Here is a 27,947-nt window from a genome sequence, read left to right on the forward strand (position 1 = left end):
AATACTATATTTATGTAACTACACAATATGCGAGGAAAAAAGCAAAATACGTGCAGAAAAGCCAACGAAGAAGTAAATTGTGTCGCTGTTCTTAAATTTCTAATTGTTTCTGATGGGAACAATAACACGGGACGCGTGTAAAATTAAACACTAGCAAATTTTTCGATCAAATGATACTTTTCTTCGGGGCAAAACGTTCAATATTCCCAAGGGCGTTTCGGCTCATGAAAATAATTTTTAAAGAAAAATCCCAAGACTGATATAGTGGATATATCGAGATGCATGCACATGTATTGCTCCGATTTGTTTAAACCCACATTTAAATGAGCTCAAAGCTTATTTATCTTATAGAAGTCATTTTTGAATGTTCTAACTTCGTAATTAACATGAGAAAGAAGAAAGAGAGAGAGAGAGAGAGAGAGAGAGAGAGAGAGAGAGAGTAAGTGAGTGAATGCATGAGGGAGAAAATAAACGAAGGTCTGGAATTTCTACATTCATGGACGCATCTTGCTCTCTTTTTACCGTAGATATTCTTTTATTTTTTCTAGAAATGGATATTGTACAATATGTTATATGCTATACTCATCGTTGATAATATTTTATATTAATCGATTAATAATTTAATTTCATGGAACTTCTTACAAACGCGATAAAAATACAATACATTCACGACAACACGAGATACGCCAAGGATAAAAAAATTTGTTCCTACAACCATGACCTTTTTACTGACAAAGAAGAGACCTTCGTCGTATCAAAACATTTTCAATCTTGTCATAAACAATTATACGTATATGAAGCTTCATATACAAAGAGCAAGTAGAACTGTTTACATTCTTTTCCGTTTGGTCTTTTCTTTTTTCAATTGCTATTTTAATATAAACAAAAATCCAGTTAATGTAAAGGCATTATGTTTCATTGGAATATACTACAGAAATTCCACCAAAGCGAAACCCAACAATTAGCGATAAAAAGAAAACAGTAACATACCAAATTATCAATGTACTTACAATATTTAAGGATAAAAAGTTTCATTGCACTACATTTGTAAACTTTATTAATTATACGTTGCAAAAAAAATGACGTGAACAAAAGTTGTTATTCATTTCACCTATTTCATCACTTCGCTGATTTACTCTTTAAAAAAATAATAGCTCATGCAATCTTTGTCGTCTTATCGCTTTGCGTTCTTCAATCAACACACTATAATTATAAGAAAAGTTTTTTAATAATTTATATTCATTGTTACGCTTTTTGTACACAACTTAGTTTTTGTTACAAAAGGGCATTGTTATACAGTGGGTCAAACCGATATGGAAGTATTTTTTTGCAAAACGGTATTTAATTTCATTGATATTTAAAAGCTTCGCAGATCACAAATTATAATATTATCATTTATAACCAATGCAATCGAGTGTATATTCGTGTATCGCTACTTATTACATGTATTTCAAACTATAATACAAAGTACTTAATAGGCTATCATCCATAATAGTATAGTTTATAATCGCTGTTGCGGTTGATTTTGGGAACTCATTCCTGAAACTGGTTGGGGTGGAGTATCTGTACTTTCACCCTTTTTCTCATCCTTCGATTTATTCCATTCCTGTAAACCTTTAGGTAAACTGGTGTCCTCTTCGAACGATCCCGTACCCTCCACAAACTGTTCGTAAGTTGACTTTTCAGGGAAGGGCCTAGGACCTAGTAACTCTATCATATCGTCTCTACTTAAAATTTCTTGCTTTAACAAACGTTCGGCCACCTAAACAAACAAACGTAAACAAAACATTCATCTGCTACTATATTCAGAAAAACTAACTTTTTTCATAAACCAAGAATATTTTATACCTTAGATACGTTCTCCTTATGCTTTGTAAGTAAATCGCGTGTGTGAGTATGGGCTCGTTCAATTAATTCACGTACTTCAGTATCGATAAGCTGTGCAGTATGTTCAGAATATGGTTTATCGAAAGTCATTTCGCCTTGCTGTGGCATTTGAAAACTCACATTGCCAACTTTTTCGTTCATACCATACTGAATGACTTGAGCATATGCATTTGCAGTTACCTGATAAAAATATATTCAATATTAATAAATTACTTATGCGCGTTATAGATTTGTAAAAAAAAAAAAAGAAAAAAAATAGAAACGCAGCACGACAATACTTTTTGTAGGTCATCTTGCGCTCCTGTCGTAATACGACCAAAAAAGATTTCTTCTGACACTCGCCCTCCAAGTGCCATACACATTCTGTCAAACAATTGTTCTTTTGTATAAAGATATTGTTCATGAGGTAAATATTGTGCATAACCTAAACCTTTTCCTCGAGGAATTATGGAGACCTACCCCATAAAAGAACATAAGTGAAATTATCATCAAACTATTACTATTTTTGAAATCTAAGAATCACCTTCAGTAATGGATCCGCATATCTCAAAAACCAGCCTGCTACTGCATGGCCTGCTTCATGATAGGCAACCGTCTTTTTTTCTTCAGGTTGCAAGACATTCGTCTTTTTTTCCATGCCTGCAATAACTCTTTCAATGGCCTGTTCAAAATGTTTTAAATAAATATTATCGCTCAAATCTCTGGCTGCTATTAAAGCTGCTTCGTTACAAACATTAGCAATATCAGCTCCTAAAATCAATTCACTCATAGTATTTTCAGTACATTTTTAACATTCTTCTTTCATCTTTTTTTCAAGATTGTATTAGTAACTAATTTCACTTTTTATACCTGTAAAACCAGGCGTTAAGGAAGCCATTTTTCTGGCTAATTGGTCTTTATCCATTGTGATTTTTAAAGGTTTCAAGTGTACTTTAAAGATAGAAGCTCGACCTTTGATGTCTGGAGCAGGAACGAAAATTTGTCTATCAAACCTTCCAGGTCGCAACAAAGCTTTATCTAAAATATCTATTCTATTAGTTGCCGCTAATACAACTACATTAGTAGTTGTATTGAAACCTGAAGGAAAAATATATTACTCGAACAAATATAAATTTTTAATAACGCAATAGATGATCTTATCAATTATTATAGTATACCATCCATTTCAACTAGAAGTTGATTAAGTGTATTTTCTTGTTCCGAATGACCGCCAAAGTTTCGGCCTCCCCTTTTTCTTCCAACAGCATCGATCTCATCAATAAATAATATACACGGAGCATGTTTCCGTGCCAATGCGAACATATCTCGAACTCTTGATGGACCAACACCAACAAACATTTCCAAAAACTCAGAACCTGATACACTAATAAAAGGTACATTTGCTTCACCAGCTGTAGCTTTAGCTAATAACGTTTTACCAGTACCCGGTGGACCTATAAAATATTATACAAGTTATAAATTATAATCCTAAACTAATCCAAATCTAAGAAAAGCTATTTATTTCTAAGCTATATATACTTACCCGTCAGCATTGCACCCTTAGGTATCTTAGCCCCAAGCTCTATATATTGTTGTGGATTTTTTAAAAAATTTACAAACTCCATAATTTCAATCTTAGCTTCTTCACACCCAGCAACATCCCTAAATTTCAATAATACACATAGAAATATTTATAGCAATTATATAGCAAAAAAATGATAAATGAAATATTACTCAAACACAATATCCTTAAAGGGAGTCGTACAATTGCACACAACTTTTTCCTACTCTATAAATTGACTACTTGTTAATCGTTTTAACTGCATATTCGTTTGTCTTCTATCTGCTTTTGTTATTTTGTTAATACCTCTTGTTTTTCACTGTGTTCATTTCATCCTAAAACATTCTAACGAATATGGCAGAAGAGCCCAGAGTAGAAGAAAATTGTCTACAATTCATGATAATCTTTTGAAATACAATAATGTAGCATTATACAACAATATTTCTATTAACTTACTTAAATCTTACACCAATATCTTTGGAATTAACCATTTTTGCAGTTGATTCCATTAACGCTCCAAAAAGGCCACCCTTCCTTCCCCTACCAAGTGATTCTGCTGATTTACGGAATATATAAAATATGGCTCCTGTAAATAACATTTAATATTATATCTAGCTATGATATGAATATCTGTCATAAATGTATATCTACATAAAAATAAACATAGCTTACCATACAGAAGCACCTGTGGTAAAACTTTTAAAACATGATATAGTTCTAGCTCATCCTTGTACTGTACTAATATATAATTTTGCGGCTCTATATTTAATTCAATTTGTGCATTCTCCAAATTTCTTTCAAAAGTTTCAACACTACCAATGTTGAACCATAAAGTATCCTACACAATGATAAAGTATCCATTCATTCACCTGTTAAACTTAAATTGAACTACCTCTAAACTTACTTGTCCATTCACAAAATTTCCAGGTAATAATTTGACACGGACCCACTGTTTATTGATAACTTCCACTTTATCCACTATTCCCTTATCTAAATATCTAAATAGAATTAATATAAAACATTCACATAAATTTGTATACTGGGTATATCTACAAAAAATTATTCATTTACTTTACTATACATTATGATTCATTTACTTTATTACAAATTCCTTCCAGGTAATTTCTGTAGCTTGATTCGATAATTGTTGCAAGTAAAAGTAAAACAATCCCATTAATGCAACACCAATAAGAAGCAATTTTTCATTCTTTTTATCTCCAAATGATTTATTGCCTCCATTCCATTTAAACTCCCATGAAAATATACGTTTATCACTACCCGCAGAATGCATACTAGATTTTTGAGATTCTGCTTTAGATGATTGCGATTGAGAAGCTTCTTTGGATTGTCCTTGTTTAGCTTTCTCAGTAATCTTTTCAGTCGTTTTACCAGAATCTTTTTCTACAGATGAAAAATTTAAGATATTTTATAATCTATTTTTTATAGTTTAGAGAAAATTATTAAGTACAGAATAATAACTTGGTTTAAAAAATTTTTCAAATCCTTTTGGTGGCTCATTGCATAGTAATCTCCATTGATTTCGTAAATGTTCCAATGTACTTGTTTCGTTGCTATTTCTTATCAATGATAAATATCTTCTTAACTAAAACAGATTTTATAATATACAATATAATAAATATAGCAATGAAATACAATATAAAAAACCTACTTTACTATTATAATCGATAATTTCAGAAAAACAGAATTAGAAAAAAGATACAATAACTCATATTTAATACTAATAACATTCTATAAAAACATTATAAAAGTTTCAAATACTATTAGTTTAATCTTTATATACTCACATTTAAATAAATATATACATAATTACAAAAAGTATCGAACAACTACAAATTATACATACAGCAATTTAAATAAGAATTGATCTTTATTAAAGAAATCATTCGTGATAAAGAACAGTGGTTATGTCAGATCGTATTTATACCTGAAATATATTGGCATTTTTGTAAACGGAGTTCAGAACAAATCTTTCTAATTTACTTGTCGAATATAATAGCTGATGAGCCATATTTGTGGTAAATGTTTGTAATCACGTAATATGATGAAATTTCGTAGTTTCCACACGTTCCTTGTAGTAGATTACCGGCCACAAGACATTATTTCGACAAATATCCCCAGTCTTAATCCCTATTTCTCGTTTACAACGCAAAACGTACGTAAGTTCTTAAGCCGAGCAATTATTGGTTATTCAATTTTGCACGAAGAGAAATGACTAATAAATGAATCAGTTCACTACTAGGATATTAATTTTATTTAGTGTTACTAGAAATATAGGGGACTAAAGTGAAAGATATTTTTGACATTCTAAGAAAAATTATTTTTATTGAAGCACATGCTTGATCATTGCGACATTCAGATGAATCAAACATATTATACCAATTCACATAAGGAATCGTATAAGTCTACATTTCTATTAATCCTTAACTTCTGAGTCAATATTTTTAATCATAACTGAATTAACACTATTATACATTTTCTACTATTATACATTTACTAAAAGACAAAAATTATAATAAAGTTTATTTATAAATAAATACAAGGAAATGATGCACACAAAAATGCAGACATTAATAATAATAATTCAATCGTCTCATGAAGATATTAGATAGGAATTTTTATATGTGCTTGCGTCATATATACGTATAGCGCGTTGTTTTCATATATGATATATATATATATACGTTACTAAAATCTAAATTAATACACGTATTATTATACAAAACAAATATTAATGAGTGTTACTGTATTGGTAATAGTTCATATGCTAACTTTCAGTTTGTGAATAGTTTGAATTTTCTTCGATACTTATAGCACAAGGAACATATTCTTGTCCCGATTCCTGTAAAACATAAATTTTATATATATGAAGAGTTTTTATGAAATGTTCTTAAAAAATTCGATTTAAACAAAAAGTGAATAAAAAACATACTGAGTTAACAATAATTTGTCGTCCCTCTTCTAAATTAAGTCCATCCATATCTTCTGCTGTTAATATTATCACAGAATCTTCAGGTATACTATTTTCATCTATATAAGTTATAGGAATTTCTGACGAAACCTGTAATTAAAATTTATTAACAATCACAAAATCTGCAACACAAAAATTTTGGCAATAAAAGATATAAGATAGATATTATTAATCCATAATACCTCGCAATATGTAAAATCAGATCCTTCTTGTACCTTTGTTTCTGTATTATGTTTAGAATTCGCTATTCTTTGTTTCCTTGAACTTAACGAGCGCTCTGACTTTTTACCATCTTGTTGAAGACGTCTCCATATCGTTGTTTTTGGAATATGGTAAGTCATTGATGCTGCTGCTTGCGACATTTTCCCTCCTTTACATGCAGCAACAGCTTCTTCCAAACGAGATTTTTTCAATTCTTCATTTTCCGTCTTACGTTTCTTCCAAAATGATAATGGCAATTTTCCTTCATCTACCAATCGCGCCTTATCTCTAAATAACGTAGTTTTCGGAATCTAAAATCATAATTATCGTTATTACTCTTAGAGAGCCTAAATAAAATTGAGCAAGAAACAAAATGTTAAATAATTTACTTTGAATTCAAGTGCTACTTTTGTTAAATTCTCTCCTCTTTCTAAAGCCTTAACTGCAGCTTCCCGTTTATCTGATCCATAAGACCTCTTCATTTCCGAACGTAGTATTTGATATCCTTCTTTCTGAATCCTCCTCCATAATACAGTCTTTGGTATACTAAAAAGTTCTGATGCATGTTGTAGGCTTGATCCGCCTGTAGTAAGAATAATGATGACAAGTTAAATAATGTCACAGAATTAATATGTTCAGTAAATATGGTATAGGTACCAACCAATTACAGTATTTATAGCAGCTTTCATACACTCTGCCGGATATTCGTTTCTTGATGCGTTTAAATGTATACCTAATGCTTTAGCACGCATGTACAAAGTTGAACGTGGTATATTATGTTTAGTAGAAGCTTCTATTAATGTCTGCCCTGCTTTTAAATCATTAATTGCCGCCGCTAACATATCTTCGCTATAATCTCTTTTTGTTGTATCGCGCTTGCGTTTCTTTTTTTTATTCGAAGTGGAATTTTCGACGACCTCATCTTTTTGTTGATCTTCCAAATCTTCATAACTATGTTGCAACGCATTAATAACATTTTCTTCAGTCTCGCTAATTACAGTCATTGGCTCTTCATTATTATCATTAAACTCCTTATTGCTTACAACTGAGTCAGTTTCTTCAAGTCCATCAATCTATAAACAGAGAAACAGAATAATGACAAGAAAAGACAAATATTTCCATTTAACTCTCTTTAAGTAATATAACTAACTTCAATAAGGCCACAGATTTTTAGTGAACGTGCCGCATCTAATAAGGTACTAATATTTTCAACTGGTACTCTCACTTCTCCATGGTAAGTAAATTCTATAATAGATTTTATATCTTGAGCAGATATATCGCTTAATATTATTGTTGGATGATCTTCATTTACTTGACTCAATATTTCCTATAAATAAAAAACATGGATTATTATGCAAATCATGCAGAATACTACATATATATCTAATCTATCCTAAAACAAAAAAATATATATATTTTTTAACATGAAAAGATATATCATTATAGTGTGTAATGAACACTACATTTTGATATATATATCACAAAAAGATTATTAAAACCTATATAAAAACGAATTTGAAGTACAAACTTTAATCACTGAAAACTATTTGAAAGTAATCATAAAACGATGTTCAAATTCAAAGCTATGAATTCTTAAGAGTACAAAAGATTGTTTACTCGAAATAAAGTGCTACAAGCGCAGAGAACTATGCGATGAGCATGAATACGTTCCCCGCCCGCAGCCAGGGTAACGTCTACCATACAGTCCTCCTCTAAAAGTTGTCTAACTACATCGGAGAGATGGTTTTGATAATCATTCCATTTAAACCAATAACTCTGATTGATCTCATGTTGGTTAGTAATTTCGGACATGCCGTTTCAGTTTCGTTTCCTTTTTCAGTTTCAATAATTCGTATCATATACAACCGGAATTTGGAACAGGACTGAACTCTTCAGAGTGCTTCACAACCAAGATGCGGACCTCAGTGATTATTCATGGCACTTTGTAAAAATTCTAATAAATTTTACACCACCTTTATACAATCATTTATCCTGATTACTTATGTATCATTAAACTATTTTGTGTACGTTTTATATTTATATCCAAACACTTATTTAAAAATCAAATATAATAATAAAAAATTGTATTAGAAGCATACTAATTGCCAGTTAAACGTATATTATGATTGGTTCATACACATGTTATCTATACCGAATTTAGCGATATAACATTTCAGTTTAAAACTTTAAACAATATGTAAAAAATTTATAAAATACAAAATATAGAAAGATTTTTATTTGAATAATAGTTAAGTTTATTTAATTTGCTTAGGTTCTAGTAACTAGAATATTTCCGTTTGATTCTAGTTGCCAACTTTCATAAAATTTAAGATGTTAGTACAAATATATGTATGTATACAAAATAATTGGATCCTTATATGTATTAGTAAACTCACGTCCTTTTATATTGTGAGAGTTGTATGATTGCTTTAAAGTAACGGAGTGTTTGTGTTTGCTAACTTTTTGACCACTTTATTTAATCGCCTATTTAAAAACAAAATGGTTAGTGATTTTATACGTATCAATTAATTTACATATTGTTTTTCATTGTGATTCGATGTACATTTTCCTTGATGTATTTAAACATGTGACAGCATAACCTCAATATTATTGCTACGTTAAAAATGTTACACATTATTAAGTATAAATGCATTTTTAAAAATTTGGATATTCTTTCTTTTAAATTGTATTCACGATTTTAAAACTTAAAAGATTCTTTTTATAATACTTACTGCAATAATTTAAACTGATATCACATATTGCTTCGTGATATTTTGTGGTTATGTTATACCATATATTGTAAAATTTAGTAATGATAATATTTAGTTAGTCATCTTTGTTAAAAAAGAAACGAATTTAATATAAAACGTATTAAAAAATGATAAATTCATTATTTTTTATAGAAACCTCTAATGTTACACGGGCACGAACGTGCCATAACGCAAATTAAATACAATAGAGAAGGAGACTTATTATTCTCCTCTAGTAAGGATAAAAAGCCAAATGTTTGGTATTCTTTGAATGGAGAACGTCTTGGATCTTTCAACGGACACAATGGCTCTGTATGGTGTATTGACATTAATTGGGATACAACAAGATTTTTATCTGGAAGTGGTGATAATTCACTAAGGGTTTGGGATTGTCAAACTGGTTTGTATTGCACATACATATAATATTTTTTCACTTATTTGCTTTATTTATTAAAATATGACTATGTTACATTATAGGAAAAGAAATAGGTTTGCTTCATACAAACAGTTCAGTGAGAACATGTAGCTTTAGTTATTCAGCAAATCTTGCTGTTTACTCTACAGATAAAGCTTTAGGGCACCAATGTGAAATGTTTATCATTGATATAAAAAATGTTGATGCAGTATTATCGCAAGCAGATGCAATTTCTAGAATTGCTGTGAATGGTCCCAAAATCACTGCTATCTTGTGGGGTGCATTAGATGAAACAATTATTACTGGCCATGAAGATGGTGAAATCACTCTTTGGGATGTTAGAGTATGTAATATGTTTGTATTCTCATGAATTAAATGTTTAAAACTTTTTTATAATTGTATCTATTTTTTTGTAGACAAGAAAAAAGATGACAAGTGTCAGAAGTCACAAATCACAAATAAATGACATGCAATTCAACAAAGATGGCACTATGTTCGTGACTGCATCAAAAGATAATACTGCTAAATTATTTGACAGTGAATCGTTAATGTTATTAAAAACATACAAAACAGAAAGACCTGTTAATTCTGCTACGATTTCTCCAATTTTTGATCATGTATGTGTCATATAGTGATTAAGATATTTGGGAAATAATATTTATCAAAATTTATAAATACTGTTTTTTCATAGGTGGTTCTTGGAGGAGGTCAAGATGCAATGGATGTCACAACAACGTCCACTCGTCAAGGAAAATTCGATTCTCGATTTTTTCATTTAGTATTTGAAGAAGAATTTGCACGTTTAAAAGGACACTTTGGTCCAATTAATTCTCTAGCATTTCACCCTAATGGGCGTAGTTTTTCAACAGGTGGAGAAGATGGTTATGTTCGTATTAATACATTTGATCAATCTTATTTTGACTTTCATTTTGAATATTAATTTTATGAAATAAAAATAAATATCTATCAATTAAATGAATGTAGTAAATTATTTTTTCTATTCTCTTTCTTGAGATGTATGGATATTAGGATAGAGGCGGCCTAATACAGTATGTTAAAAATAAAGATTTACTATTTTTAAATTTATTGTTCATATAAAATGAAAATTGATACATCCACTTTCTGTGGCAAAAACATGGAAGATAGTATTATTAATGAATAGTTCCAAATATTTAACATACATAGCTGAATTATATTGAATATAAACTTACTTCTATATTTATTTTGCTTAAATATTTAAAAAAATATTACTCTTTGTATTTGAAATTCATTTTCAGTAAGTATTGCGCTTTTACCTGAGCAACATCATATACAATGTATTCATTGTATAATAAATCAGATTTTTTTGGTAATTTAGCAGATACAGGCACACCATATGGAACTTCAACACCGTCTTTCATTTTGTAAACAGTTTCAGGATCGGGTTGTGTCCGACCACGACCCCATGTTGAATGCTTACCGCTCGGTAACTTTTCAATATAATCTGCACGATATCGTTCATGCATATTACCTAATGCCACTTCACAAAGCAATAACAAACCCGTAGGGCTTCCACTGTGTGTACAACAATAATTTGCAGATTTGGAAACCATGTCCGCGAAATATATACCTTTACCAAACATATAACCAGTAACGGGAGCTTCTGGTGGCGCTATTCTTAAACCTTGAGAAAGTATACCAGCAAAGTTAGTCGTTCTAGAACCATGCCACAGTAACTTCCTGTTGTGTAATTTCTTGAATGGCTTATATCTATTATCTTCCCCTTGTCTCTTAATAACAAATACATCTTGAATTTCAAGTTCGTACAGTGTATGAGTTGCTGCATGAGTATTTTGCACATATTTTTTAATGACATTATATTCCTCACTTTCCTTATCCAATATTTTAATTTCAGTATTGAGTTGCTTGTAATAGGTATCGAGTGGATTCTTTGTTGCATCCGCCTTAACATGCAAAAGCGAATACGCAATTTCCATTTCAAGTAATGCGTCTAACATTTCACACTTGGCATGGATTTCTTCCATCGTATTCAAGACTTTAAGCTCGGATACTCCGAAATTATGAGGTATTAGGTTATAAAATCTGTTGGATGCATCAACCAACTGAACCGAATCGACATCTTTCTTCTTTAATACTTCTTGTAAATCAGTTAATACTGAATATGCCTTTTGGATTTGTGTTTTGGACAATTTTCCAAGCGGCATTTTTTCTACATCAATTTCAAATTCAACCATCACCTTTTTCATATTCGCTTCATCGAAAATCAATTTCATTAAATCTTGAATTGGCAGTTCTAACTCACTCTTAATATGAGAGTCTAATTTTGTCGATACATCGTCCCCATAATCAATATCCACTGGGTACATTTTGCCAGGTACTTTAACAAAATTATCTCTTTGATTCCAACAGTTTCCACTTTTCTCCTCGTATAATCCCTCAAACTGAGCTATACATTCCTCTAGAGATAATTTCTGTACTTTTGAACCACCAATAGAAGTTCCTATTCTGCCCCAGCTTCTAAACAACCAGTATTCACCTTTCTTATCGTGCTTTAAAATCTGCAACTTATAATAGCTATTTTTTTTAGTTTGTATGTCTGAAAGTATCAATGTAACATTATACTTATTTTTACCCTCTTGATATACATGTGCACAATCTTGTAAACCACTATCTGGGTCAACAGTTTCACCTTTTTTCAATTGCAATTTCATTTTACCAGATCCTGATTTTTCAAATGTACTTTTCCCTTTACTTTTTGAGACATTTGATTTTTCTGTGAGAACGTTAATTTTATTAGACAAGTCACCTCCCCAACTAGAAATAGTTTTTTTTTCAATGAGCGATATAGCAGGTTTCGTATATTTTTTAGCTTCCTCAATGAAGTCTGCAGTAATAACTTGAATGTTAAAACTTTTGGCTTCTTCCATCTTTTTACTCATTTTATCTACTTCATGTTGTGTTGATATAATAGCAGCTACATTTTCATGAAGTTTTGAAGTTATCTCTCCTCCCAAATGTAAAATTTCCTTTTTTAAGGTATTTCTATCTTTTCCTATGTTCCCTATAATGAAGAATTGCATATGCTTTAATGGCTTGGGTTTTGCTTCAACTTTAGGTCCAGAATCAACTTCATCTTCCTTTTTTACTGCACTAGATGTTGATGGTACAGCTATTTTTATAAGTCGTTTTCTAACTTTGTATTTCAAAGATTTGCTATTAAAAATTGAAACAGTGATTAATTTTTTCACATATCTTTCGCAAATATGCTAATTTATGAAAATAGCTTTTAATTTTAATTTATTAAAGTACTTACAGATCTGGATGTGCTTCTTTTATATCAGATGGTATTACGAATTTCTTTCTTTTAGGATCTTGCATGACATTTTCACATTTAGTCCATTCTGTCAAATCTCCAGTACATTTGTATCCAATACCTGAATTATACACAAGCTGTCCATTACATTTTGGACATGGCTTTAAAGCCCCAAAACAAATTGCATCTGATAAACGATCTATTATCTACACAACAAATATTTTAATCATTTAAATATTTTATTTACTTTGAATCAAAAATAAACTTAATTAAAATAAGATACATACAGCTGAAACACCTTCTGGTATTTGTTGTTCATTTTCTTCTAACATAGTAATGAGGTCAGGTTTCTTTATAGAGGATAATTTATCTTTAATTGTAAATAATTCATCATTTTGTTTCTTCATTTCTCTCTCTTCTTCTGCATCTTCTGGTTCATCTTTGATTTTCTTAACAGGTGGAACATCATCTACCTTAATTTTTGGCAAAATACTTTTGAGTTTCTTCTGATCATCTTTGGAAAGTTCATCTTTGCCAGGAAGTGCATCTCCACTCTCATAAAATTGTAAACTTTCCCTTACTTTGGCAAAGCATTCAAGATGATGCCATCTATCTATGCCACCGTATCTTCTGCCATGCTCACTTTCAAAATCTTTTTTTGATACTCTGATCTCACCCTGTACTATTTTTTCTTCACAGGATTTGCAAGTTGATTTGTTAGATTTTGCATATTGGACTAAAAAATCATTTAATGGACCTGCAGCAGCAGTACCACCACCACTACGCTTTCTTCCTTTTCTAGATGCCGGCAATGGAAGGGTGCTTGCTTCCTCTATAAAAATGTTCAATTCAAACTATTGCATTATATTATTGTATTATAATATCAAATATGATTTACAATATAATAAACAAACCAATTCTCCTTTGAAGTTCCTTTTGATCTTCCCAGCGAATATTATCAAAATTAGCAATATCTGCAGTAGTTTTCGGCCTTTGTTTCATAAAAAAACAAGGCGGATGATACCACTTTGGTACCTTTCCATCATGAACGGGACTCTAAAATTTAAAAGCTAAAATTTAACAAACATATTTTAAAACATTATAATCGTTTTAAAGGAATATAAAACATATGGATAAACTCAATCACTTTATTAGAAAATAATTCTAAATAAATTTCCCCAATTTTATTAAAATTAAATGTAGATAAAATAATAATTTATTAATAGAAACACATTAATCTTTATAAATATATTACATTTTATATTGTATTATCGAACACATCATCAATTGCCATTATATTATGTAACCTTGATGAAGTTGAATAATAATTGAATTTAAAACTTATGCTGATTACAGCAATGATATATAAATTCATGCAAAATTAATAATGTTGACATGGTATACCTGAACAATAACGGCGAGTCTTAACGAATCTTTTTCGATATTTTTCTTACAATTTTGGCATGAAGCCCTCGAACTTTTTGCATATTCGACGGAATATGGTAAATCAGGATTCATTGTTTCACTAAAATCCGTTCAATAATTTTAGTCTTGAAGCCAAGCGCCAAAGAGCAGTATTCAACGAGCGAAGACAAAATGCGTGTTGCGCGCCAAATACCAGTATATTCGGAAGTTTATCTTATTTTCTATTACAATTACGATCTATTTTAAATAAATGACCAATCATAGAACAAAAAAAATCCTACAATGATTATATGTAATTTCAATTTTATCTATTTCAATTAATTCAATTTAAATTCGAGAAGTATGTGTTAAATATTTCGATAATAAATTGATGACCAATCATGTGATATATACGTATGATATATAAACCGGAAGTGATATCCTATTTTCTACGAATTTTAGAACTTACCTTAATTATCACTTTTGTTCTTCATACATTTATACGTTAGTTTACTCTAAAAAGGTATTCTGGATTGGAAATTGTTTTTTTTTCTAATATAAAATCTTTAATGTAATTTGGGAAATTACTCAATTTTTTATCTTTTAAATTTATTTTCAAATTAATGATTAAAATATGAAACATTTATTTTACTTATAATACAATTATACTTTTATATTTTATATATATATAATAACATTATCTTTTCATACCTAATAATTATTTATTAATTTATATAATGCTTTATATATAATCAATTTATATGATTTGTTTTACATTATATTATTACAGGCATGTACTTATTATCAATTATACATGATGCATTAAAATGCATAAAACATTTAAAATAAATGCATACCCGTAAACATAGATCTACATTATTGTATGTAATTTAAAGGATATTATAAATAAGCTATAAGTTGTAATACAATGTTGGTACACTTTATTTTTATAATCGTATAATATTGTACAAATTATTACAGTAAACTATATATTTCTGTAATTACGTCTATGAATGTTTCTTTGTTTTACCAACATAGTTTGCCATAAAAGTGGCTGACAAGTGGTAGTTCAATTAAATAATACAACCATATGGTGTAAAAATGCACTATGTTATGTCCTTTATCGAATGCAATCTTCTTTTTCTAAAATTATTTCCTACAATAACGTACAAAACTTATTAAGAAAAGATCAAAATTATTAAATTAATTCTGTTACTTCTTTCGACTATCTACATATTCATATAAGCCTATATATAAATCCATAGTGCTTACAAGAAGATAATTAATTGTCCCTTCTTATACCATGCTATCACTATGCTAGAATATATATATATATATTTATATATATATATTTATATATATAAATATATATGAAGTCACGTTGTTCGTACTAACAAATTCGGTGTTTTATAATAAATTTATCGTTCCAACAGAAAAAATGTATACACATATGTGTGCCATCCTATTTTATTGATATAGTCGTTTATATTATATTCTATGTTAATGTACATTTTTGTTTATATAAGAGCGCAAAAATAAAACTTAATATTTTATTATAATGTCTGCCACGAAAAATTTAAACTTATAGCAATAGATACAATTTACAACTTCAAAAGATGTTTTGATTTTATAACTTACTTCATACACACAACTTTATGAAACGTTACAAATTAAACAGAGAATTATGTATCCCACATTCGTCGCTTAAAAGTATGATTCCAAATTTGAAAAGAAGACAAAAATATATATGTGATGGAAAAAAATGGAGAAAATTTATTCTCATTTATTTACTCATTTTTTTGGTAAATAATACTTATTATTTACCAAAAGACATCGCGAAAGTTTTAGGTCACTCCCGTTAATTAGTACAATTTTTTATTTGGTATATCGTTCAGAAATTTCTTCACAACATGACGTGTAGACACATCGAATATATGGAGTAAGGACAGTTTATCGTTCATTGCCTTACGTAATCATATTAGGATTAATAACAAAATAGAATTAATTCAAATATATTTGTCCTTAGAAAAAGAATTTATATTATTAGTGAATTTACTATCCAAGAGTGATTCGCAATATGACATGTGAGTGTCGCATAAAATGTAAATATACTTCGTATTTATAGGTTTTTGTAGGCGTGTAGGTCAGGAATATGCAGCTCTAGGATTAACCAAGGAATTAGACTGAAGGCCACCCTTTAATATTTTTACAGTCTATTTTATCTATGTCTGATAACAACAATAAAAATTCTTAAATAAATATATCGGTATAATCATTGATGGAATATTATTACGCAATCAACTAGTTTTTTTGCTGAAAGTTGTAGGTTTATGTGTTGTAATTGCGTCTTAAGCATAATATGCATACACATGTACACGGTACGTCGATCATTGTATACTACAATGACCGGTATGGAGTACCACAAAATTAGATGAAATTCATTAAGACAAGACACATGTATCACTCTGCTGATCATTGCTATTTTCCTCTGCCTTGAGATGTACCCGACCTGGTTGTAGGTTTTGCTGGTTGTGGAATAATCGTTATTTCATCATTAATCTTCAGTGGTTTCAGAAGGGAGTCATTGGATCTGGACGATGGAGATGAAGGTGTATTCTTCTTATCCATTACTCTTTTAGCTACGCCACTATGTGCCGAATATACGTGATTTTCAAACTGCTTATACATTCCAAACGTGGAAGTGCAAACTGTACATTTATAAGATAGATGCGCTGGTTTTAATGTCATTCCATGATCTCGCGCAACATGATTTAGTAATTTCCATTGATATACCTAAAAATTAAGATCCACAACCCTCAAGTAATATGTTGCTTAAATTTATATCTCCCAATCTCACATGTACATAATTTCGAATGTTGAGCAACATAAAATGTATAACTCACCCTGCCGCAAGCGGGACAGCGACCTGCATCTTTTCCTCTATTTGCAGCTTCTTGCATACTAGATGTAACCAAACCATGAGACCCAAGTAAATGTCTTTCCAGACCCTGTAATAATATTTACGCAATACTATTATAATTTTATTTTTACATATAAAATATTGAATAACGCACAGTCAATAATTGAATAAAAAAAATAAAAAAAATGGAAAAATATTAATTTTTAATTCATAAAATGTGCTCTATATACATCACATGTTGTTTGTTGCATTATTTTATATTTAAATACAGTAATGAAATTTATAAAAGAGGAAAAATATGTATTTATTTACCTGATCTGTGAAAAACCGAAATTGACATTTTTGGCAATTCAATGGAGGTCTACTATAAATCATCTTTGGATGTATTTTTACTTTGTGAATCCATTGCATATGGTTACGTAGTTGTTCTAAATCCTGAAAGATAGAAAGAATTTTATATAAGAAACAAGGTACATGTGCAAAGTATAATACTTATAATATATAATGTATAATACTTATAGTATTATTTAATTTTACAACATTTTATATCATTAAAACCATTTGAATATAAGATATTAAGTTGAGCGGGAAGTAATGTCGAATTTTCTGATAAGGCACTTTCATGATTTCCTATGACTATCTTCCATCTTTTTTTACACCTTTTCAAAAAAATTATTGAATTTTCAAAAAAATTATTGAATTTTCAAAGAAAAATATTCCACTTAAATCTCCCTCAAAGTTGAAATCACCAGTTTGAAGCTTCTTATATCATCTTTATCCTATATGTTCCTCATATTTGAAAGCTTTGCACAAATTTTCAATCACAACAGTCGCATTGTTAACTTTTTAAAACCCATGAAAGATACAATGAGATGATAAGTGCACTTTGTCTCAATCTTTGCTTGTGAATTTCTCTGTTACAACTGATGGTAAAGACAGAAGTGCATCTTTATTTGCAAATAGGTAATTAAAAATTAATGAAATATTTTATAATAGAAAATCCGACAGTATTTTTCCCATCATTTTAATACATAACTCACCTTAATATAACCATCGCAAATTTCACATATGACAAATGTAGTTTTTTCTCCAGATTTTGATGAAGTTCCAGAACCAGGAATGGAGGTTTGAGATGTTGTACGTGGCAATGGTGTTATAGATATACTTGGTTGACTTAACAATTTTGCAGTAGGATTTTTGGGACTTGCTGTTGTATTCTGAAAAATATAAAATACACTAATTACTTTAAACATTAAAAATGTGTACTTTCAGGATCGGTAAATTTTTAATCCAATTATGTTACAGTAGCAAATTATATCTTATTTAAAAAAATCTTTATATCTTAAATATAACTTAAATATATACTAATTATTATCGACCGATTTTTACAAAGGTAATAGTAAAGGTAATAGAAATTGTCAATGAATTCCTTCGAAATTTATAAACAACGTAAGATTATATCAATACAAAATTAAACATTTTCATAATGCAAAATATTACAAGGGTAAAAATACATTGATGAAATCAATAATTACGAAACTAGTTGCACTGCACACTAATGATATGTTTAGCCATAACTTTACACATATTGTTAACTCTTATAAGCAATTGTGTACAGCTTCGATTAAGTAAATCTCAAGAAATCGGTTATAAAAGCCGTTTTGCACCTGCAGAACACATTATCCATGCGACCACAAATTTTACAAAATCAATGTAACCTTCCTGGTAGGTTCCAACAATTATTTACCTGTGATGAGGACAATCTAGAGAGAGAGTCGATTACGTTGGGTACAAGTGCAATGGGTGTGGGTTGACCGGAACTGCCGCCGCTACTGCTACTCACTCCCGAGACAGCCGACATGACAGTCCCAGAGCCACCCACCACCTGTGTCACCACCCATATATTTTTTTACTAATTCTTAAACTCTTATATACTTGAATTTGTGAACCTGTAGTTTTTTTTTATAGATATTAGTAAAACAAAATTAGCTGAGGAAAATTCACAGAAGGAAATCAACATACTCCACTACCAATAGATAAATAGATAGAAAATAAAATACTTAAATGTAAATAAATAAAACAAATAAAATTCTTTCTTTTCTTGCCATTATGACAATTTACTATAAAGATAGTAAGACAGCTTTTGCAAATTTTATTAGATACTGCGTGTATTAATAGTGGTGATAATTATTACAAAAAGATTGAAAGAAATATAAAGGCATAAATATACTGTGCATATCATACGTGTGCTTATACATTGTAACTGAAATACATTACTTCAGGGACATTGTCTTTAGGGACATAACTTTAAATGATTATCATTCCCCTTATTACTATTAAATCTTATAAAAGTTATGACATTAGAATACGTTTAATATGCAACATAATCCTTCAATATTTACAAAATACTGTGCGCCCTTTTTCTACCAAAAAAAATACTGCAATATGTTCTATTATTAATAAAAAAGAATTAGAAAAAATGGAAACATTTTTACCTGAAATATTTGATTACTACCAAATCGGTATGAAGTAGGGACCAATAAACCAGACGATGTTGGACGATACATCATTCCTGCAACATTATCTAAAACATCAGCAATATATTACACATAATCGAATTTGCGCAGGAGTATAATTCAATGTAATATGTTACCATTAATGTAAAATCATAAAAAGTTACCCTGACGCATTGTCGTACCACCCGGTCGTAACGTTTTCAAATCTGAATATCTTGGTTGCATAGGTGGCCGTCCTCTTCCACGACCAGTGATTGGAGCAGGAAGTAATTTTGGTAAAAGTGGTTGAGGTCCTTTACCGCTCATTGCCATCGCAAGTGCACTGGGGTTAGTCGGCCCAACAGGCCTTGTTCGATTGAATCGTGGAATTTTTGCTGGAGGTTCCCAATCAGCACCTGGTTCTAAATTCTTTTCTGATCTGAATTTCTTAGTACAAGCAAGTATATGCCGATTTAGTTTGCCTTTCTGGTTGTCTTCAAATGGACAATTAGGACATTGATGAAAAGCTGGACCCCGTTCCAACCTTCCGCGAGTATTATGTTCTGCTTCCATATGGTATAATATGTCGTGGGGACTACGCATTTCAGTCGGACAAAAATTACACTTGTAGACATAATTGCGCATATGTGGAGTTTCTAAATGATGTTGCATGACTAAAGTTGATTCTGTTTTAAAATTACAGAATTCACATTTTTTCTGTTCTAAATGGAATGGTTCATTATTTTCTTTACTAAATTCTAGATTTTTAATGAGTGAATTTATAGCTAGTTGAGTTTCAGCCGATGTGCTACTTTTTCCCTGTTTACGTTTTTGAGTCCGTAAAAGATCAGTTTGCACATATTCCTGAACAAGATTCACTCCAATTTGCATGAAAAATTTCCCCAGTGGTAAATCAAAATATGTCAGTACTTTATTCCTATCGTCTTGTCGTATATCCTGTTTATCACTTATATTACTAAATCCAGATTCAGTTATATCTACTGAATTATCACCTCTGTCTTCATCCTTTTTACTCTTACTACAAGTTCCTTCATTTTCACTTTCATCACTTTTATCTTTATTTTTTTGAATTATATCCAATGAATCCTCATCACATTCCTCTCCCTTATTTTCTTCTATGCTTCTTTTGCTTCTCTCTTCTTTTTCTTGTTCCTCTAAGCATTTTTCCAATTTTGTAACAAACTCCTTTAAGGGTTTCAGAGGTGGTTTTTCATATACATATGGTACTATAAAAGATGGTGCTTCTACCACAAACATGTCATCGCTTAAAGTAGGTAATATTGGAGGTGTAACCGTAGGTGTTACTGTTGTCATACTAGTGGTTTTAGGACTTAACTGTGCAGTTTTTGACGTCATGGGCACTGGTGTAATAGTCGTCCTCATATTGGGATACATAGTTTGTGTAGTCATTCCCACTGGAACTACTGAAAATGAGCTAGTACTAGAAACAGTATGATGAGGTTTACTGCTACTCACAGGAACACCACCACGTCCAGAAAGTATAGAATTTGTGTCTATAATAACTAAGGTAGGTTCTTTCTTTCCTCCTTTTACAGATTTACTACCAGCAGCTATTTCTACTAACCGTTTAGTATCATTGACTACAATGGTAGTCTTACTATTTTTGACTGGTGACTTTAGTTTAGAATTCTCTTTGTCTTTACTATCAATACCAGCCAGAGGATCTTCTGGCTTAATTTCCTCAATATCTGAGCCATCATCATCTACTTCCTCTTCTTCTATTTCTTTTTCTATGTAACTTGTCCTCTTTATATTTCGAGAACTTCTTCTTGGTGTAATACTACTAAGATCTACTTGCTTTCTTTGTTTTCTTTGTTTTGGGTCTTTATTAATACGCTCTGGTGAAGTATTATGACCATTCTTTGCACTATCAATTATTTCTTCAATATCAGGACTATCGCAACTACCGTTTTCTTCACAAATTTTCACATCAGATGTATCCATACTACTATCAGCAATTTCGCTACTATCGTTAAGTTGGATATCACTACTGCCTGATAAATTATTATCTTTAAGGGCAGAAGCTTTTGTAGTGAACACATCATCGTTATCAGAGTGTATTTCTGTTATGTTTTCGTCAAGACATTCAACATCCGAGTTATTACTCTGTTCATCAACTTCCATAGCCTCACAAGATGTGTTTCGACACTTATCTTCAGTCTTGGACACTTCACTAAAATTGTTTATGTCACTGACACCCTCTGGAGATTTAGACATTTTAGAGTCATTTTCTGACTCTGACATTTCACTCCCTTTACTTCTGTTTTGCGCTATCCCATTCTGTTCACTATTTTCAGGTTCTAGACCCCTTTCTTCCATTTCAACATCCATTCTGTGTTTGTCCTCATCATCTTCTTTTCCATTTGCCTCTCTCTCCTCCCTTACTACATTAATTTCTTTCGACACAAGTTTGGATATATTAGTGTCAGCATCAATGAATTCTTCCTTGTCATTATAATTTCCATTAACCCCATTTGGAATCACATCTGCAAAATATAACAGATTATTTTTATAAAAGTATTAATTCTTTTTTAATATTAAATATACATTATATTAAGTATAACATGATAGATGAAGCAGGCTATTAGTACTTCACTAATAATTACAATTATATTATAATGATTAGAGAACATAGCAGAGGTATTAGAAAATGTGAATCATTTCTACATAATTTGAGCAAACTCAACCTTCTTAACAACATCCAAATCCAATAAAATATTATAAAATACAATAAAATAATATCCATCCATATAGCAGAGAAACGAAAAACAATACTGGCGTCACTTTTCAACGATAACGCAAGAAAATAGCGAAGCAAAACAGAAAAATGAATATATCGGTTGTACAAAAAAGGGTTGCTCTAACAGTTTGAAAGAGGAATAGAGCATACCTTTGAGAACCTTATCAGGACTGGTCTGAGATGAGTCCTTAATAGGGGGTTCTTCCAGCGTGCCTTCCATGGGGCCACCACTGTACAGTTGTTCTAAACAATTAATAAGAGCAGAGGGATAAGCGGCTCGTAGCGACGACGACGCGTTTCATTACATCGACGATATGAGAACGCGAGGGCGGGGAGAGAGAGAGAGAGAGAGAGAGAGAGAGAAAGAGAGAGAGAGAGAGAGAAAGAGAGAGAGGGAATTTTTAGCGGGGCCGAATTTTTCAAAATGGCGCTGCGAATTCCGTACTCCTATTTCCTTGTTCCCATAACCAACAAAGTTCGTTGGATATATATCTCCACGCTCCAGACCCGACAAAGTTCCCAAAATGAGTCTCTGGTTGGTCGGTGAGAAACTCTTGGCACGCGCGCACACTTGGAGAAAGAGGAACCAGGGAGTGGACCCGTGGATAAAAATGATCGGAGACGAAGCGAAGTCCTGCGAAGTAGCTTGAATGGTTAGCGTCTCTCAGTCAGTCACCTGCACTCGCCAGCCACCGCGTCCGAGCGCCAGCCAGCCAGCCAGTCAGCCCTCCACCGTACCTCTCCTCACTCAACCTTCACAAACCTACCAAACCTACATCTATACCTACAACTTATACATCGAACTTTCGCCTTTCGTACACACTGACAAATATGTAGTCATAGGTATATAAACATACACGCAGTGATACGCACACACGAAACATCCGACTCGCCATCCATAGGTGAGCGCGCGAGCGCACAACCTTCCGACTCTCTACAGTACTCTATACTATACATGCCGGACAACACGCCAACCACCTACAGAACAACCCTATGACCTACCGAATCCAATCATGACAAATTCATCTCACATGATGATACTAAACGTGAACGAATTTGAAATTGCAAATATCGGATGGTTAATATTTATCTATGTAATTTAAACACATCAAGTAACATTCTAATATAGATTAATGATACGTGACGAAGAAGAAACTAGATAAACGCGATCATTTTGTCAGATTATCTGTATACATAAATTTGATCCACCGGATCGTAGCATTTTTATTCAAAGTTCTTATTAAAATTTTCGAAATTACCATTTGTCCTTATGACAAACAAAATTTTGTAGGAAATAAGCAGTTTGATATATGAAGTAGAAAGAGACGATGATAAAGTCTCTTGTGCATCCTATTGAAAGAGCATTACAATGTTCTTCTAAAAGATGCTGAGCATACTTTAACCTACACTAATGCTCTTTGATGCAGCATTCGCATCGTTCGTTGGAAGTAGTAACGATAAGATTATTTGGAAATTGGAGAACGTGAATAAGAATTGGGTGTGCAAGTGATCGAAAATACCGAGGAATTCCATTCAGTATGCTCGTTTTGGGACGTGTCTCGTGCTACTTAATTCGCTTATCCACAAATCCCCCGGCAGATCTATGAGGTAATGGAACGCGTACAAACTCCATTCGTCTCCTGTCACTAGGCACAAATATACGCACCTGACCGCTTGCTTGTCCTAAACGATTTTCTGATACCGCGACATTCTCACAACGTGCGATCTTCAGTGGCGGTGGCGGAGCTATGATTTGTCCTTTATACACACTTCTACACGATTTATTCACAAAACCTGTAAATAGTGAACATTCATCGCTGAAAATTAGGCACCAGAGGGCAGCCGCGACGTTGGAAACGTTAAAAAGTTATGCCCAGGGCCGTCGCAAGAATCGTGGGCTCTTTTTCACAAGGGTTAAGCAGAAATCAAGCTAGAAAGAAAGGACGGAAGTACGGAACAGAATATTTCATGATGTATATTTTCCCTGGATGCTATTTATCGTTCTTTTATAGCTCTCTATATGAATGTCATTAGTCTTGAACGAAACTTTGTACAAAAATATATTAAAAAGATATGTTTTTAATATTGAATGATATTCATTATCTTTTAATGAAAATAAAAGAACAAAATTAATTAGATGTTTTCGTTCACTTTGTAAAAAAATGTATGTTGTGTGCGAGATGCAAATTGTTTAAAATATATTAAATATAAAATGAGAGCATTAATTGAATTATCTTCTATTCCAATGTACTGTAAAATTGAAACAAAGAAATATACAATTAAATAATTGAAATTATAGAAACACTAATATGCAATGTTTTATTTAGTCAATTTAAAGGATCAAAATCATGATTCTCTATCGTAATTTCAATAATTCACATACAGCATTTTTCTACTCCATATTTTGCTGATCACGCACTTAAGTAAGCAAAGTAATGGTGCAAGATCGCATTATTTAAAGGATAAATACGCTCTACGTCGATATAATTGAAATAAATAATTAACTATCAATTTCGAATCGATTGATTCAATGTGAAAACGATAGTAGCAAAGTATATAATAAATTCCACTAAACAGTTCTTGGCGTGTAAGTATCACTAATATCACTATATGTAATGTAAGTAATTTAGTTAAGTTACGCGAACGTCGATAGTTAATGGCAATCGATATATCGTAAATGAATTCTAATATCATCAATAGTGTAGTAATGTATTTACACTAGAAGTCCAGAAACGTAAACATTAGTGTATACATTTGAAAGAAAATTCTTGTTAAAAATCCTTTGAGACAATCTGTTTAATAAAGAGAGATAAGAGGAGTTAAAATTATGGGGAATACGCAAGGGAATTGAGAGGATTGTCACGGCCCTGGTTATATTGTGTTATTCGGTACCACAACTGTATAAATCATAAAATCCAACAAATCAATCGCAAGTCCCTTGGCGTTTCCTTTTTTTTTTTTTTTACAAATAATAATTCTTTGTTTCCATCTACGATCTCTAAAATTGTGGAAACACTCGTGTTTACTAATTCATTGAAATTTTTTAGGAAGGTGCCGCCATTTCTTGATAAGGGCTGGCTTAACTGTCGAACAGCTGCCGTGGTGGTCGCTAGCCGATCGCGATTATCCCCCCAAAGAGAACCAATAATCGAAACACACACACATCGCAAATGCCGTGCTATTTAAATTCACTGACCGTTCGCAAGCACTGATAAATATTCGGCTACACACACGACTCCTTTGACACTTGATACACACCGTTTTTATATCAAAATTATTCACATATACTTTGTGTTTATTTGGGTTCGACGTCACGGATCCTTCTTACCTTCGTCGTCGAAAACTGCCAAGATGGCGACGATAATCACGTGACCGTAAATTTTATGACGTACGCGTAATGTTAAAGGGACGAAACGACCAGTAGCGTTTGTTATATATAGTCACGTGACCGGGTACACGTGCACATCCAATGAGAGCCTCTCCCAAGAATAAGGACAATCTGCAATTGCAACAATGTGTATAGTAATATTAGTAATAGGGTTGACTAACAAGCCGCCGCCCTTTTCTATAGGTTCCTTTGGGGCGACACACCTATAATTCACGTAAGGGTATTAGAAAAATGTTATTCTATCATTTTTATATACATTATACTTACAAATACAAAATTTATTATTTAATTTATATATATATGTATTCTAAATAAAATAACATGGTTTTTTTATTTAATAAATTTTTATTATCATTCTTCTTTACACTATTAAAAGAATTATTTTCAAAAAGATACTATCTTTTTATTAAGAATTTATATTTATACAGCTGATTACATCCACTTTTTCTTAACATTATTATTGGAAAAAATGTAACAGTTTTATATACAATATTTACATTTTAAATATCAATATTTTCAGTACCTTAAATATACAAAGTGCCTCCAATAACATATTTATATGTTATTACATCAACCACTATATGCTGTAGATCCTACTGTATATATTTAGAAAATATGTTAAATATCTTTGAGATCTTGTACAGTCATTTTTATTTTATATATTTTAATTATAAATGCATTCGACATACATAAGCAATGTTACAAATATTCTTCATCATTATCACTAAACGATAATACAACTTTCTCTTGTTTTGATTTTTTAATCTTCTTTTTCAATGGTTTATCTGCTTTATCTGATTCTGCCTCTGTTATTCTGTTTTTCTTGAATATAATTCTTTTAGATAAATCTGCTGGAGTATTAGCTTCCTCTACAATATAAAAATTCATGTGTAGTTATTATAGATGAAAGTTATACTCTTTATACCTTCTCCTTTCTTTTTCTTATATGCCTCTGCTTGTTCTGCACTCAAGTGTTCAGAATTTAATACAATTACAACAGGCTTGTCTTCTTCATGTTCTTCTTCATTGTCTGAATCTTGTGGTAATACTTCTCTCTGTTTAAGGGAATGTTTTAAATTATTTAAATGATTGTTTATGCTAGTTATAAATAAGTATATATTGTGGTGTATTTAATGATTTAATTGCAAATATGCTTAATTGCAATGAATAATTATTAATATATAGTTACATTCTAATTAATAACCTAGAAGTTGAGCAATTATTTGTATATAATAAAAAATACGATTTACCTTTGTGTCGATTGTAGGTCCTTCCTTGTATCCGATTTGTTCCTTTAATTCACGTAAAAATTTTGGCTCATTCGGCTTAATATACGACACATTATGTTTCTTCCTTGACATTTTACTATCTTCCTGTCAATATTTTAAAATTCCAAACATCAAAACATAACCTAATTTTAGTATGCTACAAAATAATACTGCGTAATACATTACGTATGAATTCTACATAGATTGGGAAATAAAATCAAGTTGGATACATCTAGTAAAATTCACTAGTGTCTTAATTCGTTGTGTAGCCGTTCAGGAACTTGGGGAATTCCAAGCTAAATTGTTAGTTATTATCCCTGGAGTCTAAAAACCACAATACGATCATGTAAACAGGTCTTGACATTTGCTAGGGAAAACCGTCCATAAATTGAGTTGTGTCTAATCATTAAAAATTAAGGTGAAAGATTAACAAAGTCCACTTTCTTGCAAGACAGATAGAGATGAATAGTGTTTTTGTTGAACATTCATAGTATGTATATACATATGTATGTACCTATAAGGAGGCAATATAGGAGAGAATCTCTTCTGAAACGCCACCATTGGGGGAAGTGTGCAATATATTATGAGAACTGTA

At 31.2% G+C, this 27,947-nt stretch overlaps 6 protein-coding genes and 1 long non-coding RNA gene across 17 annotated transcripts; 2 read left to right on the top strand and 5 right to left on the bottom strand.

Moving 5' to 3' along the window:
• Nucleotides 1–511: 511 nt before the first annotated feature.
• Nucleotides 512–5,565, bottom strand: Afg3l2 (AFG3 like matrix AAA peptidase subunit 2). Its single transcript, XM_072019761.1, has 13 exons — nucleotides 5,373–5,565; nucleotides 4,907–5,030; nucleotides 4,525–4,828; nucleotides 4,332–4,425; nucleotides 4,100–4,265; nucleotides 3,884–4,013; nucleotides 3,410–3,528; nucleotides 3,045–3,320; nucleotides 2,737–2,964; nucleotides 2,411–2,637; nucleotides 2,166–2,342; nucleotides 1,849–2,067; nucleotides 512–1,762 (listed from the first exon to the last, which is right to left on the bottom strand). Exons 1-13 carry the CDS (start codon nucleotides 5,454–5,456, stop codon nucleotides 1,502–1,504), a joined length of 2,409 nt encoding a protein of 802 aa, XP_071875862.1. The 5' UTR covers nucleotides 5,457–5,565; the 3' UTR covers nucleotides 512–1,501.
• Nucleotides 5,566–6,098: 533 nt separating this feature from the next.
• Nucleotides 6,099–8,622, bottom strand: LOC139995906 (uncharacterized). Of its 2 annotated transcripts, none has more exons than XM_072019861.1 (7): nucleotides 8,235–8,622; nucleotides 7,768–7,944; nucleotides 7,279–7,690; nucleotides 7,007–7,200; nucleotides 6,632–6,928; nucleotides 6,378–6,506; nucleotides 6,099–6,287 (listed from the first exon to the last, which is right to left on the bottom strand). In XM_072019861.1, exons 1-7 carry the CDS (start codon nucleotides 8,427–8,429, stop codon nucleotides 6,213–6,215), a joined length of 1,479 nt encoding a protein of 492 aa, XP_071875962.1. In that variant the 5' UTR covers nucleotides 8,430–8,622; the 3' UTR covers nucleotides 6,099–6,212. The 2 variants fall into 2 exon arrangements, with proteins under 2 accessions (XP_071875962.1, XP_071875953.1); XM_072019852.1 differs by having other exon boundaries at nucleotides 6,599–6,928; nucleotides 8,235–8,618.
• Nucleotides 8,623–9,050: 428 nt separating this feature from the next.
• On the top strand, nucleotides 9,051–10,757 carry Eif3i (eukaryotic translation initiation factor 3 subunit I). The gene is made up of 5 exons (XM_072019881.1): nucleotides 9,051–9,119; nucleotides 9,521–9,767; nucleotides 9,845–10,125; nucleotides 10,199–10,399; nucleotides 10,474–10,757. The coding sequence occupies exons 1-5, from the start codon at nucleotides 9,117–9,119 to the stop codon at nucleotides 10,720–10,722; spliced, it is 981 nt and encodes a 326-aa protein (XP_071875982.1). The 5' UTR covers nucleotides 9,051–9,116; the 3' UTR covers nucleotides 10,723–10,757.
• A 92-nt stretch (nucleotides 10,758–10,849) lies between these two features.
• On the bottom strand, nucleotides 10,850–14,746 carry Parp1 (Poly-(ADP-ribose) polymerase). Of its 2 annotated transcripts, none has more exons than XM_072019737.1 (5): nucleotides 14,500–14,746; nucleotides 14,010–14,151; nucleotides 13,383–13,927; nucleotides 13,096–13,301; nucleotides 10,850–12,995 (listed from the first exon to the last, which is right to left on the bottom strand). In XM_072019737.1, exons 1-5 carry the CDS (start codon nucleotides 14,611–14,613, stop codon nucleotides 11,030–11,032), a joined length of 2,973 nt encoding a protein of 990 aa, XP_071875838.1. In that variant the 5' UTR covers nucleotides 14,614–14,746; the 3' UTR covers nucleotides 10,850–11,029. The 2 variants fall into 2 exon arrangements, with proteins under 2 accessions (XP_071875838.1, XP_071875848.1); XM_072019747.1 differs by having other exon boundaries at nucleotides 14,010–14,165; nucleotides 14,500–14,632.
• Nucleotides 14,747–14,891: 145 nt separating this feature from the next.
• LOC139995948 (uncharacterized) lies at nucleotides 14,892–15,597 on the top strand. Its single transcript, XR_011802094.1, has 2 exons — nucleotides 14,892–15,022; nucleotides 15,290–15,597. It is a non-coding gene; the product is annotated as an uncharacterized lncRNA (long non-coding RNA).
• Nucleotides 15,598–16,695: 1,098 nt separating this feature from the next.
• Mep-1 (zinc finger protein MEP-1) lies at nucleotides 16,696–26,032 on the bottom strand. Of its 9 annotated transcripts, none has more exons than XM_072019644.1 (10): nucleotides 25,893–26,032; nucleotides 24,363–24,490; nucleotides 22,847–22,939; nucleotides 20,100–22,442; nucleotides 19,915–20,003; nucleotides 19,167–19,304; nucleotides 18,460–18,636; nucleotides 17,732–17,854; nucleotides 17,403–17,507; nucleotides 16,696–17,292 (listed from the first exon to the last, which is right to left on the bottom strand). In XM_072019644.1, exons 3-10 carry the CDS (start codon nucleotides 22,914–22,916, stop codon nucleotides 16,978–16,980), a joined length of 3,360 nt encoding a protein of 1,119 aa, XP_071875745.1. In that variant the 5' UTR covers nucleotides 22,917–22,939; nucleotides 24,363–24,490; nucleotides 25,893–26,032; the 3' UTR covers nucleotides 16,696–16,977. The 9 variants fall into 9 exon arrangements, with proteins under 9 accessions (XP_071875745.1, XP_071875774.1, XP_071875755.1 ...); XM_072019673.1 differs by having other exon boundaries at nucleotides 25,955–26,028; XM_072019654.1 differs by having other exon boundaries at nucleotides 25,589–26,018.
• A 679-nt stretch (nucleotides 26,033–26,711) lies between these two features.
• On the bottom strand, nucleotides 26,712–27,662 carry LOC139995944 (uncharacterized protein KIAA1143 homolog). Its single transcript, XM_072019908.1, has 4 exons — nucleotides 27,539–27,662; nucleotides 27,335–27,457; nucleotides 27,010–27,139; nucleotides 26,712–26,953 (listed from the first exon to the last, which is right to left on the bottom strand). The coding sequence occupies exons 2-4, from the start codon at nucleotides 27,443–27,445 to the stop codon at nucleotides 26,784–26,786; spliced, it is 411 nt and encodes a 136-aa protein (XP_071876009.1). The 5' UTR covers nucleotides 27,446–27,457; nucleotides 27,539–27,662; the 3' UTR covers nucleotides 26,712–26,783.
• Nucleotides 27,663–27,947: the final 285 nt, after the last annotated feature.

Source organism: Bombus fervidus, chromosome 2 (genome assembly GCF_041682495.2).
Source record: "Bombus fervidus isolate BK054 chromosome 2, iyBomFerv1, whole genome shotgun sequence".
In the NCBI taxonomy this organism is placed as follows: domain Eukaryota; kingdom Metazoa; phylum Arthropoda; class Insecta; order Hymenoptera; family Apidae; genus Bombus; species Bombus fervidus.

What these genes read in the sequence shown, in the direction of transcription:
- Afg3l2 (XM_072019761.1), bottom strand. Translation starts at nt 5,456, where the DNA reads ATGGCTCATCAGCTATTATATTCGACAAGTAAATTAGAAAGATTTGTT. An exon ending in GAAATTTTGTGAATGGACAA is followed by an intron (nt 4,266 to 4,331) that starts GTAAGTTTAGAG and finishes ATCATTGTGTAG; the next exon opens with GATACTTTATGGTTCAACAT. An exon ending in CTTAACGCCTGGTTTTACAG is followed by an intron (nt 2,638 to 2,736) that starts GTATAAAAAGTG and finishes AATTGATTTTAG; the next exon opens with GAGCTGATATTGCTAATGTT.
- LOC139995906 (XM_072019852.1), bottom strand. Translation starts at nt 8,429, where the DNA reads ATGTCCGAAATTACTAACCAACATGAGATCAATCAGAGTTATTGGTTT. An exon ending in AAATCTGTGGCCTTATTGAA is followed by an intron (nt 7,691 to 7,767) that starts GTTAGTTATATT and finishes CTCTGTTTATAG; the next exon opens with ATTGATGGACTTGAAGAAAC. An exon ending in TGCTATAAATACTGTAATTG is followed by an intron (nt 7,201 to 7,278) that starts GTTGGTACCTAT and finishes TTCTTACTACAG; the next exon opens with GCGGATCAAGCCTACAACAT.
- Eif3i (XM_072019881.1), top strand. An exon ending in GGTTTGGGATTGTCAAACTG is followed by an intron (nt 9,768 to 9,844) that starts GTTTGTATTGCA and finishes GTTACATTATAG; the next exon opens with GAAAAGAAATAGGTTTGCTT. An exon ending in TTTCTCCAATTTTTGATCAT is followed by an intron (nt 10,400 to 10,473) that starts GTATGTGTCATA and finishes GTTTTTTCATAG; the next exon opens with GTGGTTCTTGGAGGAGGTCA.
- Parp1 (XM_072019737.1), bottom strand. Translation starts at nt 14,613, where the DNA reads ATGAATCCTGATTTACCATATTCCGTCGAATATGCAAAAAGTTCGAGG. An exon ending in GACTCGCCGTTATTGTTCAG is followed by an intron (nt 14,152 to 14,499) that starts GTATACCATGTC and finishes TTTAAATTTTAG; the next exon opens with AGTCCCGTTCATGATGGAAA. An exon ending in TACCAGAAGGTGTTTCAGCT is followed by an intron (nt 13,302 to 13,382) that starts GTATGTATCTTA and finishes TTTGTTGTGTAG; the next exon opens with ATAATAGATCGTTTATCAGA.
- Mep-1 (XM_072019644.1), bottom strand. Translation starts at nt 22,916, where the DNA reads ATGGAAGGCACGCTGGAAGAACCCCCTATTAAGGACTCATCTCAGACC. An exon ending in GTAGTAATCAAATATTTCAG is followed by an intron (nt 19,305 to 19,914) that starts GTAAAAATGTTT and finishes GTGGTGACACAG; the next exon opens with GTGGTGGGTGGCTCTGGGAC. An exon ending in CTAGATTGTCCTCATCACAG is followed by an intron (nt 18,637 to 19,166) that starts GTAAATAATTGT and finishes TATATTTTTCAG; the next exon opens with AATACAACAGCAAGTCCCAA.
- LOC139995944 (XM_072019908.1), bottom strand. Translation starts at nt 27,445, where the DNA reads ATGTCAAGGAAGAAACATAATGTGTCGTATATTAAGCCGAATGAGCCA. An exon ending in GACCTACAATCGACACAAAG is followed by an intron (nt 27,140 to 27,334) that starts GTAAATCGTATT and finishes TCCCTTAAACAG; the next exon opens with AGAGAAGTATTACCACAAGA. An exon ending in TAAGAAAAAGAAAGGAGAAG is followed by an intron (nt 26,954 to 27,009) that starts GTATAAAGAGTA and finishes TTTATATTGTAG; the next exon opens with AGGAAGCTAATACTCCAGCA.